Below are 19,035 nucleotides of genomic sequence, written 5' to 3'. Positions count from 1 at the left end.
CAAATAAACAATCTTCACTGCCTCCTTGGGGTGGAAGGGGCAAAAGGCAGAGCGACAATCCTTGTGACAAAGGATGAAAACAAGGCCTAGAAGGTCCAGGGAGGCGGCGGCCAAGCACCGGAGGAGCGGCCCTTTGCCCTCAAACCCTCAAAACATCAGACAAGCCTCTCCCAGGGGAGAGTGGCCGGAGGCCATGACTAGCAGGGCAGTGGGCGCTGGGACTTTAATCCCCCACCGCTAAGAAGTGGTCATCTTTTGGCCCTAAAGAAAAAATGCATGTCAGGGCCAGACCCCGGGGAAATAGAAGTCAGCGCCCTGAGACGCCACATGCGTGCTTTCAACGCTGGGTCAGGCCCCGGTACAATAAAAGAGAGGGCAGCCCCCGTTCCGGAGAAGGAGGAGCTCTCGGGGTCTCCAAGTGGGGCGCCGGGGCCCCCAAGAACCCCCTGGGCGCCGGCAGGAGATGGGAGGGGGCGGCGGCAGCCTGGGGGTCCCGGGCTCCGCTCACCTGGCCGCGGCGTTCGGCGCACGGGGCAAAGCCAGGCCCCCGGCGGCCTGGAGCGGAGGTGGGGTCACTCCGGCTCGCAGAGGCCCAGCCCCCAGAAGCAGCCGGCGGGGCCGGGAACTCACCTGCCGTCGCAACCGCGCCACTGCCGCCTGTCAGTCAAGCGCGCCCCCCGCTGCGCCGCCCAGGGTCGAGGGGCCCGGCCGGCCGCGCCCCGCCTCCTCCCCCTCGGCCGCCCAATCCGGAGAGGACGACGCCACGGATGGGGGCGTGGCCAGGCGGGAGGTGCGGGCCGGGGGCGGGACCAGGCGGGGTTGGGGCGGGGCCAGGCGAGGCTGGCGCTCTGACCTCACTGCTGCGCGCCGGAAGCAGTCCCGGCCACGGCGCGACGGCTCGGCGGCTGGACCGAGGGGCCGGGTCAGTCATGCCGGTCACCGGGAAGACTTTCCGCCGGCGCCGCGCCGACTCGGAGTCGGAGGAAGATGAGCAGGACTCAGAGGAGGTTCGGTGCGTTTGGGATGGGGCTTCCACGGGGCAGAGAGAGGCCGGCTTGGGGGACTCACCACCGGCCAGGCGCCTTGTTGACACCATTGCTAACTGTGAGCCAGGGTTGTTTGTCCCTTTCTGCGGAGGAAGAAATTGAGGCTCCTAGGGGTGAGGCCGCCTCCCCAAGGCGCAGCTGGGACAAGTGTCTTCACGATGCGCAGTGGATCTGAGTCCCGGTGGGTCTAGGCGCAGGTTCGCCTTCTGGACCACTGTGCCGGCGGCTCAGCAGCGGGAACAGGGAGCCAGTGGAAGCTGCTTTTTGACTCTGAGTTCCGCGGGGAGTCTCTCAGCCTGTGCTTTGAATTTTTTCAGATTAAAACTGGAAGAGACCCGAGAGGTACAGAACTTGAGGAAGAGGCCCAATGGGGTGAGGTGGGTACCGCTGGGGGACCCGGAGGAGGTGGGGATGATAGACACGCCCCCGCCCTGGTCGCTGTCACAAATATCTCCTCAGACATAGCCCCTTCTTTTAACACATGTGCACGCTCTACTGCCCTGAAGTGGGTCCAGCATTCTTTGCACACGTTTAACCAGGAGATGCCTTGAGTTGTGTGGTCTTTAGGTTTGGTCTAGAGGTGCAGAAACAGGTCACTAACTCGTGTTTTTATTGCACCTGATTAATTGTGAAATGCACACTGATTGTTAAGAGTTTGGAAAATTTAGAGAAGCATAATCAAGAAAATTAAAAGTACCCATAGTTCTCCCATCCAGAGGTAACCAGTGTTAACATTTAATGTTCTTTCCGATCTGTTTTCTCTCTCTCTTTTGTAAAGATTGTGAGTACTTTTATTCTATGCTATTTTCAATTCATTGTGACATTGTGGGTATTCACTCACATTGTAGATTATTTTTCCAAAAGCCTTTTTAATGGCTGCATAATATACCACCACCTGTATGTACCATCATTTGTTAACTAATCCGCTATTTGGGGACTGTAGGGCATTTTGTAAATTTTCACCATCAAGTAAGGCTGCAGTAAGTATTTTCCCACGTTTGTCTTTAACTTCGTTTTCCCTGAAGACAAAATCTTAGAAATGAGATTTCCAAACCAACATAATGCCAAATGGCTTTATAGAAAAGCGTACCACATCACTCACCATCACCACCACCCCATCCCCTGCCCCCAACACCTAGAGAGCTTGTTGAGCCCTGTTTTATTTTCGTGGGCTTTTCCAGCTGGCTCTGGTGCCCACCCCTCAAATCTCACTCTTGCACTACTGTTGGAACCTATAACTTCCTAAGTGTTCTTCCTCATCTCTGAATTGTGCCGTTTCTCTCTCTCTCTTTGGTTTTGCTCAGTGCTGTGGCCCTGCTGGTGGGAGAGAAGGTACAAGAAGAGACTACTCTAGTGGTAAGTTGCGGGGTCCTCCCTGGGCAGTAGGAAGATGTGGCTGCTCTTCAGTGGGTAATTGTGTTTTCTTAAAAAAAAAAATCCCACTGCCAGTTATATAGATGCTTCTTCTGAGCTGGTTTGCTTTCTGCAGGATGATCCCTTTCAGATGAAGACAGGCGGTATGGTGGACATGAAGAAACTGAAGGAAAGGGGCAAAGATAAGTAAGTGCAGGCCATGCTGAGATGCACATTCACCTGTAGTCCCCGCCTGGTCTGCGTGCGCCGGGGAGCTGGGGCCTGCAGCAGCAGCGTTAGTGGGGCATCCTGAAGTAGCCTTTGTGCCTTGTAAAGGGTATGTAGTTTAAACACAAAGAAAGCTTAAAAGAAACCAAAAGAAATTCTTTAAAAATTAGCTTAGAGGGGTTGGCCTGGTGGCATAGTGGTTAAGTTTGCACACTCAGCTTCAGTGACCCAGGGTTTGTGGGTTCAGATCCCAGGCTTGGACCTACACACCACTCATCAAGCCACGCTGTGCAGCATCCCACGTACAAAGTAGAGGAAGACTGGCAATGGATGTTAGTTCAGGGCCAATCTTCCTCACCAAAAATAAATAAATAAATAAATAAAAATTAGCTTAGAACAATATGGGTAAAAATCCTTTTATAAAGGTGCATTTTTTTATTATCTTTCAAACGCATGTGGAAATTTTGTTTTTCTTTTTAAAGAAAAACATAAAAACACAATTACAAAAATGATACATTGGAACAATACAAAAATGAAAAATAAAAGTATCTACTCATTCCCCAGAGGCATCTCCAGAGGCCAGCAGTTTGCTTGCGTCTATTTCTTCTGTTTACGTATCATATGTATTTTCTTCCCAAGCATAAACAGGATATTATACTGTTTGCGTGTGTACTTGTTTTATGCGTATAACATAAAACTCAGCCTCAGTGAGTTGTGACTTTAAGGCTCGCTTCATTGTTCTGTCCTTTTAGGATCAGCGAAGAGGAAGATCTCCACCTGGGGACGTCGTTTTCTGCAGAAACCAACCGAAGGGACGAAGATGCTGACATGTAGGTGTCAGTCTGTCTGGTTGTGAGCGATGGGGGTGGGCTCCAGCCAGATGGAGTCCGAGATATTTAGTTACAGAAGACACTTCTGGAATTATTCAAAGACCGCAAAGTTGGCCCCTTTCACCCTACTTCCCGGGCTTGAGAACTTTGAGAAATTCTTAAACGTTCTTTAAAAGGGTGGTTCTTGGAATTTTAGATTTCCAGAGTAGTAATATTTCCCCCAAACATTGTAGGGATAAACATTGGACTTGCCCACTTTTTATTTCACCCACAAGATTGTTAAATTAACAACCATCTACCATTATCTTTCTGTCTTCAAAGAACCTTACATATGATGACACCAAAAGATTGATAGGACATAATCTCATAATAGAGGTTGGTGCTTTAAGTTGAAAAATTTTAGCTTATTGAAAAAACTCAAGTTATTTTTATTTTTCTCATTTCTCCATGGACCCATGAAAACTTCATCATGGACCATCACTGCTCTGTGGGCCGGTGCCGGGGACCACTGATTTTTAAATGACACCAGTTGTGAGCTTCCTGCTCCTGCCTGAGGCCTGTGGGTTTCTTGTTTCAGGATGAAGTACATTGAGACAGAGCTGAAGAAGAGGAAAGGGATCGTGGAACATGAGGAACAGAAAGTCAAGCCGAAGAATGCAGAGGACTGTCTTTACGAACTTCCAGAAAACATCCGCGTTTCCTCAGCAAAGAAGACTGAGGAGATGCTTTCCAACCAGATGCTGAGCGGCATCCCCGAGGTGGACCTAGGCATCGAGTACGTTTCACCCCCATGCTCTCGCCTCTCTGGCCCAGGGGCCAAAGGAAGAGTTCCGTGCTCCCCAGTTAAAGGGACTGTTTCTTAGCTGTCTCCTTGGAAACCCACGAATAGAAACTGTCTTCCCTCTGGCGGGCTGAGGTGTCTGTCTCTGGGAGTTTCCCTGAAGAATTGGTCAGAGTAGTTAGAGACATAAGGGACCCTGACTGCTGAAAGCAAAAGTATTTTTTTGTTTTCTCTTGAGATATAATTAACATATAATGTTATAATAGTTTCAGGTGTACAACATAATGGTTCGATATTTGTATACAAAAGTGTTTATTTTTATTTACCCTTTGTTCACAGCTCTTCCGCTGTTCTTATCAGGCCCTTGTATTCTTCTGTTTTATTTTAGCAGAAGCAATGTTAAAGGCTTACCCCCACCCCACGATCCTCCTTTCATTTTTAGTCCAAAGCATCTGCCCTGAAAAGGGGTCATCATGGAGGAAGTGCAATGGTCAGGAGCATCTTTGGGGGCGCTGGGAAGGTGGGAGCCTTCTGGGTGCTCGCCTCTTTTCTGGCCTTCCTGGCTTTGAGCCTCAGACAGTTCAGTTTACTTCTCTGAGGCCCAGTTTCCTCCTGATCGGAGGAGAGTGACTCCTGCCCCTCCAGTAGTTATGAGAGCTCTGTAAGGGAGTTGGGAAACTGTAGAGAGCTGTGCCCCAAGAAAGGTGCTTTCCTTAGGCAGTGGTGGGCTGCCAGCCTCACCAGTTAGTTCTGTCCAAAAGGGTAACCGTCTAATCCGTGGCGTGGCTCCTTTCCCCTCATAGTGCCAAAATAAAAAACATCATCTCCACGGAGGATGCCAAGGCCCGGCTGCTGGCGGAGCAGCAGAACAAGAAGAAAGACAGTGAGACGTCTTTCGTGCCCACCAACATGGCCGTCAATTACGTGCAGCACAACCGGTGTAAGCTTCCCCGGGGAAGCAGCCCCGCCCCCACCCCCTTGGTTTGAGGTCCCTGGGTTCCCAGGTTTTGCCTGACGTGTCCCCTGGTCTCTTTTGGTCCAGTTTATCATGAGGAGCTCAATGCCCCCATTCGGAGAAACAAAGAGGAGCCCAAAGCCCGACCCTTGAGAGTGGGTGACACAGAGAAGCCGGAGCCTGAGCGTGAGTACGGCAGAGGCCTGGAGCAGTCCTCGCTCGGCCTGTGCAGGCAGGGTGGGACTGAGCAGGGGTGGCACTTGGGCTTTGGGGCCAGGGCATCTGGGTTCCAGTCCACACTCTGGACCATGGCCATGAGGCTTCCTCTTTCCAAGCCTCAGTTTCCTCATCTATAAAATGGGGATAGTAATAAAACCTACATTTGGGCTTGCTCTGAGGATTCACTGGGCTATCAAATATAACAGAGACTTAGAAAATTTCAAAACGGAAAAATAAATTAAAAGTTACTCATAATTTCACCACCCAAAGATGACCACTGTTAACATTTTTACGTATAACCTTCCCGACTTTTTCTAACATTCATATATATGAGACATATATTGTATACATACTTAATAGGATCTCATAGCTTTTTACTCAGTAGTGCACCCTGTGTGTCTCTCCATGACCATAAATACATATTTTCCTTTTCAATGGCCATATTATGTGCCATTGTCCAGTCATACGTCACTTAACAACGGGGATACGTTCTGAGAAATGCATTGTTATATTCTGTCCTTGTGCAAACATCATAGAGTGTATTTACACAAACCTAGAAAGTACAGCCTACTACACACCCAGGCTATATGGCATTAATTTTATGAGGCCACGGTTGTATATGTGGTCGTCGTTGACCGAAACGTCATTATGTGGCACGTGACCATATAGATACCTGTGCTGTAGTCTAACCGTTTCTCTCTGGTTGGACACTTTGGTGGTTTCCCATTTTTCCCTATTTAAACAGTGTTTTGATCATTCTTGGCTATATCACGTCCTTAGGCTACGTTCTGAGAAGTCACCAAATGATGCTGTGGGAGTGTGGCGCTAACATGTTTTCCTGCCAGCAGCACCCAACAGTGCCCCTTGCCCGCGTGCTCACCAGCACCAGGCAGTGTCTTCCTTGTCAGCAACAATGGGATGATTCTAAGGAAATGCCCAATTTGCTGAGGCTTCTGAAAGTCCAGCCTGGTGCTCTGTTTCCTCCTTCCTACTTGGGAACCTGTTTTCTGTAACATCTCGGTTGCAGAGTCTTTGATGCCCGAAGGGTTTTGTGTTATTAACACTAGTGAACGAGGACTTTGGAGTCACCAGGCTTGGGTTCGACTCACAGCCCACCTTCACTTTGAGTGACCTTGAGCGAGTCACCTACCCTCTCTGAGCAGAGACGGTAATGCCCCTGTTAGGATTGCCGTGAGGGTTAGAGGAAGCCATGTCTGAAAGGATTTGGCGCCGTGCCTGGTACGTAGTCAGACTCTCAGTGAAGCGCAGCTGCTGCTGTTCCCCTAGTCTAATGCTGATGCCAGCATGTTTTGGCTGGTCCTGGACTCTACCATGTTTGTTGTCATTCACTCAATAACACGGAGTTACGGAGGCCCTGCTTCTACTCAGCAGAACAGGCACTGGGGCTCCTGTGGGGAATGACGCAGCCGTGGTCCTTGCCTGTGTGGAGCTAAAGCCTGTCGGTGGCTTCCCGCGTGGCAAACAGCTTTTCTTCTTTTCCTTGTCAGGGTCCCCTCCTAACCGCAAGCGTCCTGCTAATGAGAAGGCCACCGATGATTATCACTATGAGAAGTTCAAGAAGATGAACAGACGGTACTGAGGGCCGCTCAAGGGGAGAGTGCCGAATGGGATGTAAGCAGCTCCACCCCCCCCACCCCCGATAAAAGGCTTCCTGGACAGAGGCCTGCTCATTTGCTAGCAGACAGTTCCAAAAACAGACTGTTAGTCCTGCTGCTTACCCGCTGGATTTTTTAGGCACTGAGTTTGTAACTTTTTGAAACAAAACAATGTGTGGCTTTCCTATTTGGGGGCACACTCTGTTCTTGTGAGCATTATTAAATCTTGTTTGTAAATATGTTGACTTTCTCTTAACATTTGCCCTGGGTCAGGAGGAAACAGCTGTGTGTGCAGGTGAGACAGTGCCCTTTAGACTGTGCTTTATTATGTATCCAGTCATGTCTTCTACTTTCGCATATCTGGACCGGGGTGCAGAAGTGCATCCTTCGCTCTTTCCAGTGGATCCAGCTGAAAAACCCAGGACGGGATTAGAGAGACACTGGTATTTTCTGACTTTTACCAAGTTGCTTGTTTCTTTTCATTTAGAAAGAAAAAACCAATTTCTATCACTTTCAGCACTTAACTATTAAATATGAAATGAATCCGGCCTTATTGTTTGTATCGTGTCTCCTTACACCAACATTAGGTAGTGTGTTCACAGCTGGGGGTTGGGCAGCTCAAATGCAAAACTCAGTCACTGAGGGAGATTTTCTCATTTAGTTGAGATGTAGACAGGCTCTGCCCTGCTAGCTGTCAGGTATGGTGCCGCTTGTGCTGGCATTTTCCCCGAGGCACTTCCGTAGGTCGGGAGGAGGAAGGAGCAGCTCGGTTGCCTTCTGGGCTGATTGCGAGTGAGCATTGTGGTCAAAGACCTTTGGCCTTGGAGTCAGATCTGAGCCCTGCTCACAGCGTACTCATTATATCCTTGGGCAAATCTCTCCTTCGAGCCTCAGTTTTCTCATCTGTAAAATGGAGGTAGGTTTTTTTTTCCCCCTTTCACTAGAATGCAAGGTCAGTGAAGGCAGGAATGGTGTGCTTCCTTTTCTTCTTGAATCCCCAGGGTCTAGTCCAGTCCATGACCTGATATATGGGCAGACCTGGAAACTATGAGGGACTAAGTAGAAGTAAGTTTACGGTGGAGAAACTGGACAGACGCTGCCTCACCCAGGTGAGGAAGGTCAGCGTCACTGGTCATAAATCATGTTGATGTGTACCCTTGATGTGACGTTATAGCAATAGCACTTTACCTCTGTAGAGTATATTCCTCCCTGTAACCTATAGCCTCAGTCTAATCATGAGGAAAACATCAGACAAATTCCAATAATGGGGCATCCTGCAAAGATTTGACCAGTACGCCCCGCCCCAAAACTGTCAAAGTCCTCAAAACTGAGGAAAGTTTGAGAAACAGTCATAGCCAAGTGGAGCCTAAGGAGACGTGACAACTAAATATAATGTGGTATCTTGGATGGGATCCTGGATCAGAACTAGGACATTAGGTAAAAGCTAAGGAAATCTGAATAAACTATAAAGTTAAATGGATATAGTTTCATTCATTTTAACAAATGTACTAATGCAAGATGTTAATAGAGGAAACTATGTGGGGCAGTATACGGGGCCGTTCAATACCGTCCCCTCAATTTTCCTGTAAATCTAACATTTGAAAAGTCTTTTATTAAAAAAAAGTGGCCCCCAGCGGCTTCCGGCCCCCACCTCCCGGAAGCAGGGGAGGGCTCTGCCCCTCACAAAGATGGCGGCCGCCGGCCTCGCGGGAAGGTCCGCCCGGTACAAAGATGGCGGCCGCGGCGGGGCGGAAGCGGAAGCAGAGCGGGCGCTCGAGCTGGCGCGGGAGGCGCGGGAGCGCGGCTGGGACGCGGGTTCGGGCATGAAGCTGTGCCGGGCCGCGCTGGGCGTGCTGCTGCTGGCGCCGCTCGGGGTGCGGGCGGTGGAGCCCATCAGCCTGGGCCTGGCCCTGGCCGGCGTGCTCACCGGCTACATCTCCTACCCGCGCCTCTACTGCCTCTTCGCCGAGTGCTGCGTCCAGAAGCCGAACCTCAGCCGGAAGGGTAGGACGGCGGGCTGCGGGCCGGGCCGGGGGCGGGGCGGCGGTCGGGGCCGGGAGGGACGGGGCCTGGCTCCTGGGCCGCGGCCGCAGACGGACCGGACTTTGGCCGCAGCCGGAGGAGGCGCGGCGCAGGTGGGCCGCTCCGCGCAGAACTGGGCCTGGACGGCTGAAACTTGTGCGGGATTTTTCTCCTCGGCAGCCGATCCGGGAAGGCGGGCGGGGACTTTTCCGGCGCCGACAGTGGTGGCCACAGCGCAGCCCTCTCCCTGCCCGGCCGCGGCCGGAAGGAGCAGAGCTGGGGCTGGGGGCGCACCCCGGGGGCGGGGCGGTGGAGCCGGGGACATTTCCGGGAAGGAGCCTGGCTCCAGGCTTCAAAAGGCGCAGGACAGCAGAGGGCGGGCCTCCCTGACCCGCCGGACGCCTCTCACCGGGTGCTGGCAGCTGGCTTTGCCGGCCGTCATGTGAGCCCATAAACTGGGCTCAGTTTTGCTAGCGGGGCCCCCCAACTGCCGCCCTGACTGGCTTTGTTTTTCCCAGAGTTGCAGAAGGATCTGAACAGCAAGCTGTTTGGGCAGCATCTTGCAAAGAAGGTCATCTTAAATGCTGTGTCTGGCTTCATGAGCAACGCGAAGCCCAAGAAACCGCTCACCCTCTCCCTGCACGGCTGGACGGGCACCGGCAAAAATTTCGCCAGCAAGATCATCGCGGAGAACATTTACGAGGGGGGCCTGAACAGTGACTATGTCCACCTCTTTGTGGCCACACTGCACTTTCCGCACGCCTCCAACGTCACCTTATATAAGGCAAGGGCAGAAATTTGAAATCCTTCCTGGACGGCACTGGGTTTGGGGTTTCTTGGTTGTGGGATGGGATCTGGGGGTTCCATGTTGAAATGAGTGAGCCCTGAAAACGGCTTCGTGGGTCGGTTCTTTGGAAGGTGTGGAAGTTACAGAGCGTTTGAGATGCTTGGAGCAAAGACACTATCACAGCTTTGCGGTGGTTTCTGAAAACTGGCCCAGTGTGATGCTCAGTTTAGTCAGTGGGGTGATAGGATTTTCGAGATGGACAGGATCAAATCCAACGTAAAACTCATCAAATCTAACTCATTTTGTAAAAGAGGAAACGTTTATAGAGAGGCCTTAAGTTCGTTCAACTGACGAGTTGCAGACAGCTTTGACAATTTATCTTGCTGACAGCCTGGCTTGGCGGCGGACACACCTGGATCTGAGTCCTAACTCCCCCTCCTTCCAGCTGTGTAGTCTTGGGAAAGTTGCCTGACGTGTCTGAGACTCAGGTTCTTCATCTGTGAAATGGTGGTTGTGAGAATTCATTGAGCTCTGTTGGTCAAGCGTGTGACATGTGACCTGCACACGAGCGTTCAAATCAATGTTAACTCTCATCTTTTTAAGTCTGTGTCACAAATCTGCAAGGTGAGCAGAATGGTCAGGTATTTGGCCCTCACCTGAGTGAATACGTTTTCCCTTCTGCTTGGGTGAGCATGAGGGTCACCAGCGGTCCAGGGGTGCCCAGGATGCGGGACTTTCGGGGCTACAGCTGGCAAACTGCCAGGCAAATAGGGAGGGCCTGGTCATCCTAGGTAGCATTCACTCTTCCCTACTTAACGGCTGTATGACTTTGGGCGAGTTACTTAATCTCTCTGTGCCTCAGTTTCCTCATCTGTAAAAGAGGGAACACAATAGTAACGACTCAGATAAGTTTGGGGAGATCACAGTAAAATGTTATGTGAACTGTGCTTAGAACAGTGCCTAACCTGTGTGAGTGCTCAGTCCGAGTCCTCTGTTATCGCCTGTAAGTCGGGCACAGGGTGGGAAAACCTTGGCTGTTGGAGCCTAACAGGTCTGAGCAAATTCTTGTTAGAACAGTGACTTGCTCTGTGGCCTCAGGCAAGTCCCTTCAGCTTCCTAAGGTTCCTTCTCTGTGAACAGGCCGGTCCATCCCCGCACAGCAGAATTACTGCTTAGGTTAGATCCATGCATGTGGACGTTGTAACCATCACCGTCATCATAGTAGCCAAGCAAAACTGCAAATCATAAGTCAAGACCTACACTGACTTCCGCAGTCTTCCTCAGAAGACAAACACCTGCCCCCCCCCCCCCTCCTCACTGTGTGTTGGAGGGCAGGTGTAGGAACACATCATATAGAACCATAGCTCAAATTTCTGATGGAAAAGAATCTTATCTCCTTACCTTCATTGCTTAGTATTATAAGTGCCTAAATATCTTCTTATGAGAATGTTTCTGTTTAGGCAGATTCATTTCAGAAACCTACAGGCAGGGGGCCAGCCTGGTGGCGCAGCACTTAAGTTCGCACGTTCCGCTTCCGCAGCCCAGGGTTTGCCAGTTCAGATCCCAGGTGCGGACCTATGCACCGCTTGTGAAGCCGTGCTGTGGCAGGCGGCCCACACATAAAGTAGAGGAAGATGGGCATGGATGTTAGCTCAGGGCCAGTCTTCCTCAGCAAAAAGAGGAGGATTGGCAGCAGATGTTAGCTCAGGGCCAGTCTTCCTCAAAAAAAAAAAAAAGAAACCTACAGGCATTGTTCCAGAAACTCAAGAGTGTTACCCTTGCCACACTCATCTCCAAACGTGTGTGCTCTCTCAAGTTGAGTTGCCTCGCTAAGTGAGCTGCACTCCTGACTGTCTCCATGTCCGGGTTAGAGCGCTTCCCCAGGCCACTCTGAGGACTGGATGAGAGCAGAGATCATTTGGTCTCTGCCTTCTCCCAAGAAGGCTGCCATAAATGAGAGATATATTAACGCCACCATCATCAGTGTGATGTCTCACAGTACAAGAATTATAATCAAAGCATGGGGCTTTGGAACCAGGCAGGGTGGGGTTCAGATCTCAGCTCTGCCACGTACTAATTTTGTAATCTTGGGCAAGTTAAGGTCCCTGTGCCTTGGTTTCCTCATCTGTAAAATGGGTATGATCATGCCCACGCCCTGGGGTTGCGCGTGCAGAGTTCTTAGCCCAGAGCCGCACACAGTGAGCGCTCTGTGAACGCAGCCTTTGTAGAGCAGCCGTTGTGTTGACGATGCTCACGCTGGTTGTGTCAGTTGCACTTGCTGAGAACTTTGTGTTGGCTTTTCCCCCGTGTAATTCAGGATCAGTTACAGTTGTGGATTCGCGGCAACGTGAGTGCCTGTGCGAGGTCCATCTTCATATTCGATGAAATGGATAAGATGCATGCGGGCCTCATCGATGCCATCAAGCCTTTCCTAGACTATTATGACCACGTGGATGGGGTCTCCTATCAGAAAGCCATCTTCATATTTCTCAGGTAAGGTCGGCGCTGGGACCTGATCCGAGAGCCATGAGCCCAAGCCTGTGGGCTTCAGGAAGAAGCCCGTCCTTATCCACTGGAATTATTTTGCAGCAATGCTGGAGCAGAAAGGATCACAGACGTGGCCTTGGATTTCTGGAGAAGTGGAAAGCAGAGGGAAGAAATCAAGCTCAAAGACATGGAGCACGCCTTGTCTGTGTCGGCCTTCAATAACAGGAACAGTAAGTGGCGCCACTAACCCCTCTTGTTTGTGATCCCGCGTCCCTGAGTTTTAAACCAGCATCGCCACCACCTGGGAACTGGATAGCAATGCAAATTCTCAGTCCCTTCCTTAGACCCGAGTCAGAATTCCGAAGACAATCTGTGCTAACAAACCTCAGGGGACTTACGCAAAGTGCTGTTTTAAAGAAAGAGGGAAATTGTGTTTTTTGTGGGTTTTTTTAAATTAAAAAAAACTTTTTTGAGGACAGTAAGCCCTGAGCTAACATCTGCCGCCAATCCTCCTCTTTTTGCTGAGGAAGACTGGCCCTGAGCTCACATCCGTGCCCATCTTCCTCTACTTTATATGTGGGACGCCTCCCACAGCGTGGCATGCCAAGTGGTGCCATGTCCGCACCCGGGACCCGAACTGTTGAACCCCAGGCTGCCGAAGCAGAACGTGCGCACTTAACCGCTGCGCCACCAGGCCGGCCCCAGGGAAATTGTTGATCATGAAGATCTTGAAAGTTAGTTCTCTGTGTTTTCTTTGGCTAAATCATTGTCCTTTGTAGAAGAAAAGCAGCTGGTTGAGCAAGGCAGGCTGGTGTGCCTCTGAAGGAGGAGATGGCCCGTTGGGTCCCTTTCTCTCTGGGCACTGCCCTAGAACTCTGAGGTTCTGTGCCCGAGAATAACAGCCGGACAGTAGTTGGGCCCTGGTTCTGTACTGGGCACTCTGTGAAGCACTCTTTTATATTATATTATATTTCCTTTGATCTTCACTAAAACCTCATGGGGTAGAAACTATTATTGTCTCCATTCTGCAGATGAGGAAACTGGGCTCAGAAAGAGATAGCAGCTTGCCTAAGGCCACACAGCCTGTTACATGTCTCTGATTCCAGAGCCCGAGCTTTTAACTACCGAGCTCACTGCTTTTCTAGTGAACTCACACACGCACCTTTGACCTTGATCCCTTAGAGGTGGAAAGCCGCCAGGATGGAGGCTGACTCACTGAGTGACACCCGGGAGCCATGCAGGTTGACTGTGACCCAAGGCTTTGCTCAGGTTCATTCTTGAGATTACAAAACAAAGGGTCTCCTTTGAAACAGATCTGCCAGGAAATTCATCCCACTGCAGCTACGTGTGCACTATGGGGTATTTCAGGTCAGTTTGTGCAACTGGGGTATTACTGATGAAAGACAAAATGTTTTGTGCTGTGTTGAGTAGTTCCTGGGCCAAAATGCAGGGCCTCGTGCCGCGGGGCCTGGAGCTGAATGCTGCCGCCGAGGCTGCTTGCCTGGGACCCGCAACCCAGGGCCTTACAAGGGGCTTCCGGGGTGTTGCCTCGAAGTCAGGCAGACCTGGCTCGGCCGCCTCCTGACTGGCCGCAGGCAGATGGCTGAACTCTCCCCTCATTCTCTTAACAAACACTTAGCGAGCACCCACCAGGCGTCGGGCACTGGTCCAAGAACTGGCGACAGCAGTGAAGAGGAGCAGGAGTCCTTCCTCCTGGAGTTCACATCCTAACGATGATAAATAAGCAAGGACGGGTGTCCCGTGCTGCTGTGTATCTGTATCTGTGGAGAGAGAGAGCTCCCTCCCCAACAGGGAAAAAGTAAAGTAAGGGTTTGGGGGGTGTGAGGACAAGAGAGTCAGGGAAAGCTCACTGTGAGGGTGAGCCCTGGGCTGACCTGAGAGTGAGGGAGCAAGCCGTGTGAGCCCTGGAGGGAACAGCACGTGCAAGAGCCCTGAGGTAGCAGTGTGCCTGAGGTCACTGGGGCTGGTCTGGGATGGACAAAGAACAGGAAGTTAGTTAAGAAGCAAGATTTGGGGTGGGGCCAAGGTAAGGCCTCGGGTTTGACTCTAGGTGGAAACGGGAGCCCCTGGGGGGTCTTGAGCTGACAGTGACAGCATGGGACTTCGTGTTAACAGGACTGTGCTGGCTGCTGGGTAGAGAATAGCCTGAAGGCGGCGGGGTGGGGAGACTCAGGAGAAGTGTGACAACCCAGGGAGAGATGCCGGCGGCCTGGACGGGCGTGGGAGTGCTAGGGTGGTGTGACGTGGTCAGATCAGGATGTATTTTGAAGGTAGAAACAATAAGATTTTCTAAAAGAATATGTGTGGGAATGAGGGAGAAAGACAAGTCAAGGATCTGGCTTGAGCCACGGGAAGGGTGGCCCAGCCCTTTAGGGGACCAAGTGCAGGAGAGCAGGTTTGTGGGGAAGGGTGGGAGATAAAGACAAGTGTGTCCCGTGAGCAGTGACACGTGTTCGGTGAACGATGACACATTGGAGACGTCCTAGCAGAGATGTGGAGCAGAGGGGCCTTCAGGCTGAGGACACGAACTGGGGAGTGGTCCCTAGCTGGTTTTTAAAGCCACAGACTGTCTGAGGTCACTTGTTACACCTGAACACTCTTCCTGGGTCTTTGTGCGGTCAGGTCCTTGTCATTTAGGCTCTGCCCGGAGGTCACCTACTCAGCTGGCTCTGCCTGAGCACCCTGGCTCGTTACCTTATGTTGTCCTAGCCTCATCACTCCATCTCAGTGTTGGCAGCCCGAGCGCTCGCTGAAATTGTCTGTTCACTGGCTTGTGGGGTGGCTCCTCAGGTGTCAGCCCCATGAGGGCAGGGTCCCTGTGTGCCTGGCTCCGTGCTCTGTCCTCAGGGCCCACACAGTAGGCCTGCAGGGAAGAGCCGACCCGCTTGTTGCTGCTCAGTGGTTTGACTGTTGTTTCCCACGGCCCCAGCCTCTGCCCCATCCAGACGAGCAGACATGTACTGAGCACTAGGTGTGTGCCAACACTGTCAGGAAAGAAAAGCATAAACCCCAGTTGTGATATTGGGATTTGTAAGGAGAAATACATACTTGTTCTTCATCCCTGTTTCTGGCACAGAGCTCCTAAAACCCTTGGAATTTTCTAAGTGATAAGAGCAGTAAAGGTGTGTGGTGTTCACAACAAAGCCCTTTCCACCGCAGCTGAGTTCATGTTAATGAGGCGACTTTGGAAAGCACCTAAGGATGGGTGCTGGTTGCCAGGGGAACCCACCCTGTGATTGGAGGGTTGGAACCTTCAGTCCCACCGCCGGACCTCTGGGGAGGGGCTGGGGGCTGGAGGTTGAATCCATCGCCAGTGGCCAATGACTTGATCACCCGTGCCCGTGTGATGGATCCTCCATAAATCCCAGAGGCATGGGGTCGGAGAGCTTCCAGGTGGTGAACGTGGAGATGCGGGGAGAGTGGAGCTCGGAGCGTGGAACCTCTGCGCCCTTCCCACGGTCCTTGCCCCCACGCATCTCTTCCATCTGGCCTCCTGAGCTCTGTCCTCTATAGTAAACTGATAGTCCAGTAAGTGAAATGCTTTTCTGAGTTCTGTGAGCTGCTCTAGCAAATTAACCAAACCCAAGGAGGGGGTCGTTGGAACCCCCCAGTCAGAAGCACAGATGACAACCTGGACTTGAGATTGGTGGCCGATGTGGAGGGCAGTCCTGTGGGACTGAGCCCTCAACCTGTGGGATCTGACAATGCCTCCAGGTAGATAGTGTCAGAATTGAGTAGAATTGTAGGATGCCCAGGTAGTGTCAGAGAATTGCATGGTGGTGTGAATAAAACACACACATCGGAATCAGTGTCAGTGTCAGACCAGAATTAAGCACACGAATTATGCAGCAAAGTGCAGGAGAGCAGGTTTGCATGGAGAAATGCTGGGTGTGATCGGGCAGGTGCTGTATCCTCTTAGAGGAGGGAGCGGGTGTGATCTCTCAGGAGCTGTGAGGTCTCAGAGGAGGGAGCAGGTGTGATCCGGCAGGTGCTGTGTGGTCTGAGAGGAAGGGGCGGGAGTGATCCAGCAGGTGCTGTGTGGTCTGAGAAGAATGGGGCGGGAGTGATCCAGCAGGTGCTGTGTGGTCTGAGTGGAAGGGGCGGGAGTGATCCAGCAGGTGCTGTGTGGTCTGAGAGGAAGGGGCGGGAGTGATCCAGCAGGTGCTGTGTCCTCTTAGAGGAGGGAGCGGCTGTGATCCGGCAGGTGCTGTGTGGTCTGAGAGGAAGGGGCGGGAGTGATCTGGCAGGTGCTGTGTGGTCTCAAGGCCCGGGCATCCATGAGAGGTTGTGTCTGGGCCCGTGCAGAGCCAGCCCCCATCCCGGGGAGAAGCCATGACAGAGTTGATGCCCCGGAGCCCGGCCGCCGCAGAGCAGTGTCTGCACGGGCTCCTGCCCTCAGGGTTCTAGTTTGGTCCCTGCAGAATGCTCTGCAGGGTTGGGCCGCGCTCGCAGCGGCAGTGGGTTGCCAGCCTGTTGCTAATCCAGCTGCTGAAACTCCCATGAGTCACAAGTTTCCAAAATAAAGGTGTGTCTGTCTGGTCCTTCCCTGGGAACTTGTCTCACCTTTCGCTGTCTCTGAAACTGCCAACCTGGGGGCTGGTCCCCTTCCCACTGCCTCTCTGCCTGTTCCCGGGCCCCCAGGCACTCTGCGTGGTGGGCCTCTGTCCCACTTGAGATCTTTAAGGCACATCTTGACAGGCCTCCCCTGAGCCCACAGCATAAAGGTGTCCCTTCCCACTGTCCCGTCACTCTGCCCTTTGCTTTCATAGAAGCGTCACAGCTCGTGGTTCCTTGGTGAGCCCACTAGCGATAGCCGCCCGCCACGTGAGCTGGGGAGCTCCCTGAGGACAGGTGCGGCTCCGTCCCAGGGTGGGCGCGGTGACACCCACTTAGATAGTGTTGGGTGGGCAGATGGACAGTGGATGAACATTACCTTTTTTTTTTCCCAGGTGGCTTCTGGCACAGCAGCTTAATTGACCGAAATCTCATTGATTATTTTGTCCCCTTCCTCCCCCTGGAATATAAACACCTGAAAATGTGCATCAGATCGGAAATGCAGTCCCGAGGCTATGAAGTTGATGAGGACATTGTAACCAGAGTGGCTGAGGAGATGACATTCTTCCCCAAAGAGGAGAGAATTTTCTCTGACAAAGGCTGCAAAACTGTGTTCACCAAGTTGGATTATTATTACGATGACTGAAGCCGGAGGCCTTGCTTCGAGCTGGAGAAGGAGGAACGCCACCCGACACCCTGCATCGTTCCCGCACCTCCCCTCCCTTCCCAATCGGTCGGTCCCGGCAGGAGTGAGATGGAGTCTTCCTGTTCGACGGAGGGACTTCCCTGGGCCTTGTCTTCATCCGGGAGCCTGCAGGCCACACGGCTTGCAGACGGCGGGCGCGGGACAGCCCCGGGCCTTCGGAGGATGCAGCCAGCTTCCGGCCTGCCACCAGGCCTCATGATTTTTTAAAAATCATGTTTTAATTTGAAGTGTTTCTGTTTCAAGGAAGGACGAATAATTTTACTGAAAATGTGATGACTTTATTTAAAATGATTTTTAACATTATGAGAAACTTTTCAGACTCTTAAGTTGTTGGTTTTGTGTGTTTTCTTAAGTTCCCGTGATAACATATACCATGATGTCTTCAGTGCAAGACAGCCCAAGCCTGAGGCCTTGGCATGTGTTCTGTAGGACGGCCTCGCTGGGCCCGAGGCTGGAGCAGTGACCAGAACTGTCAGAGGATGACCATCGCGAGGGGCAGTGAAGGGGTAGACAAAAGGACAGGTACGTAAGAGGACACGCTGAGACACCCGGCAGATAACCCTAAATGGGCTCCATCTCAGTAACACTGAACTGTGGGAGCGATCTTAGTAACGTTGTAAACGTTTGTTAGAAACAGTTTCTTTCAAGAGAAGTATTTCCAGCTTGTCACTTGCCAGTCATTCAGCTTGCCATATTTTTTAAACACCTTGCTCATTTATCATTAATTTTTGTTAGGTTTAACCAGAACTCCCAAAACCTAGGAAAGCTTAGCTGCCCTCAAGGATGCTGAGAACACTCGTTTGACTTAAAAATGCAAATAGCTACCGTTTTACAATACAATTGTGTGTGATTTGTGAATACATTTTTAAAGGAGAACAAACCGCTCTGCTGTGGGCCAGCTCAGAGGTGAGGCCGGGCAGGTGCAGCCCAGGGTGGAAGGAAGTGCAGTCTAATGCAGGGACCCTGCGGATCCCAGGCTGGCCCTGGCTCCTCGCTCAGCCGCACGGTGTCGCACTCTGAGCTCCTGCCAGCCAGCCGTGGAGTTGAGTCTAGAGACACGATCCCAGCTGAGCTGCCAGGCCGGTGCAGGGAGCGCTGTAGGGGACTAAACATACCCGGTTCACGCAACACCTGCCAAAAGGCGGGGCTCCTGGCGGGTGAGGCCTAAACAGCACTGCAGGGATAGTTTGCAGCAGGCACAGAAGATGGGGTGGCAGCTTGGCAGCTGGGCTGACGCAGGACCCCTCTGCCTCACGGCTTCCCAGCCTGGACAGGGGCTCTTCAAGGCTGCCTCTGAGTGTTGGGATGTTCTTGATGTTTAGCCGAAGCTGGCCCATTGTCACGTCCCCAGGAGTCACAGATTAGGGCTAATCATTTGAAGATGGCAGCCCCAGCACCTGGGAGTCCCTAATTAGGGGACAGAGGGGTCC

At 52.0% G+C, this 19,035-nt stretch overlaps 3 protein-coding genes across 6 annotated transcripts in view; 2 read left to right on the top strand and 1 right to left on the bottom strand.

Annotated features, from left to right (window-relative positions):
* The window catches only part of USP20 (ubiquitin specific peptidase 20), a 42,619-nt gene extending 41,877 nt beyond the window's left edge, over positions 1–742 (bottom strand). For 2 of the 3 annotated variants that reach the window (XR_011432619.1, XM_023629126.2), the window contains exon 1: positions 631–742. The gene's annotated coding sequence lies outside the window, so the exon portion shown is untranslated. Of the gene's footprint in view, positions 1–508 lie in introns of all 3 variants that reach the window. The other variant, XM_070251641.1, reaches the window with a different exon arrangement.
* Positions 743–787: 45 nt separating this feature from the next.
* Positions 788–7,576, top strand: C25H9orf78 (chromosome 25 C9orf78 homolog). Its single transcript, XM_001499807.6, has 9 exons — positions 788–1,012; positions 1,364–1,423; positions 2,351–2,402; positions 2,536–2,606; positions 3,380–3,457; positions 4,035–4,232; positions 5,042–5,178; positions 5,281–5,379; positions 6,921–7,576. The coding sequence occupies exons 1-9, from the start codon at positions 930–932 to the stop codon at positions 7,010–7,012; spliced, it is 870 nt and encodes a 289-aa protein (XP_001499857.1). The 5' UTR covers positions 788–929; the 3' UTR covers positions 7,013–7,576.
* Positions 7,577–8,708: 1,132 nt separating this feature from the next.
* TOR1A (torsin family 1 member A) lies at positions 8,709–17,931 on the top strand. Of its 2 annotated transcripts, none has more exons than XM_023629120.2 (5): positions 8,709–9,032; positions 9,569–9,834; positions 12,155–12,330; positions 12,427–12,554; positions 17,295–17,931. In XM_023629120.2, the coding sequence occupies exons 1-5, from the start codon at positions 8,717–8,719 to the stop codon at positions 17,543–17,545; spliced, it is 1,137 nt and encodes a 378-aa protein (XP_023484888.1). In that variant the 5' UTR covers positions 8,709–8,716; the 3' UTR covers positions 17,546–17,931. The 2 variants fall into 2 exon arrangements, with proteins under 2 accessions (XP_023484888.1, XP_023484889.2); XM_023629121.2 differs by having other exon boundaries at positions 8,756–9,032; positions 17,392–17,931.
* The last annotated feature ends 1,104 nt before the right edge of the window (positions 17,932–19,035 follow it).

The sequence above is a fragment of the Equus caballus genome, chromosome 25 (assembly GCF_041296265.1).
Source record: "Equus caballus isolate H_3958 breed thoroughbred chromosome 25, TB-T2T, whole genome shotgun sequence".
Lineage (NCBI taxonomy): Eukaryota > Metazoa > Chordata > Mammalia > Perissodactyla > Equidae > Equus > Equus caballus.
Note: the sequence above shows the minus strand (reverse complement) of the source record. Positions and strands in the feature narration are given on the sequence as shown.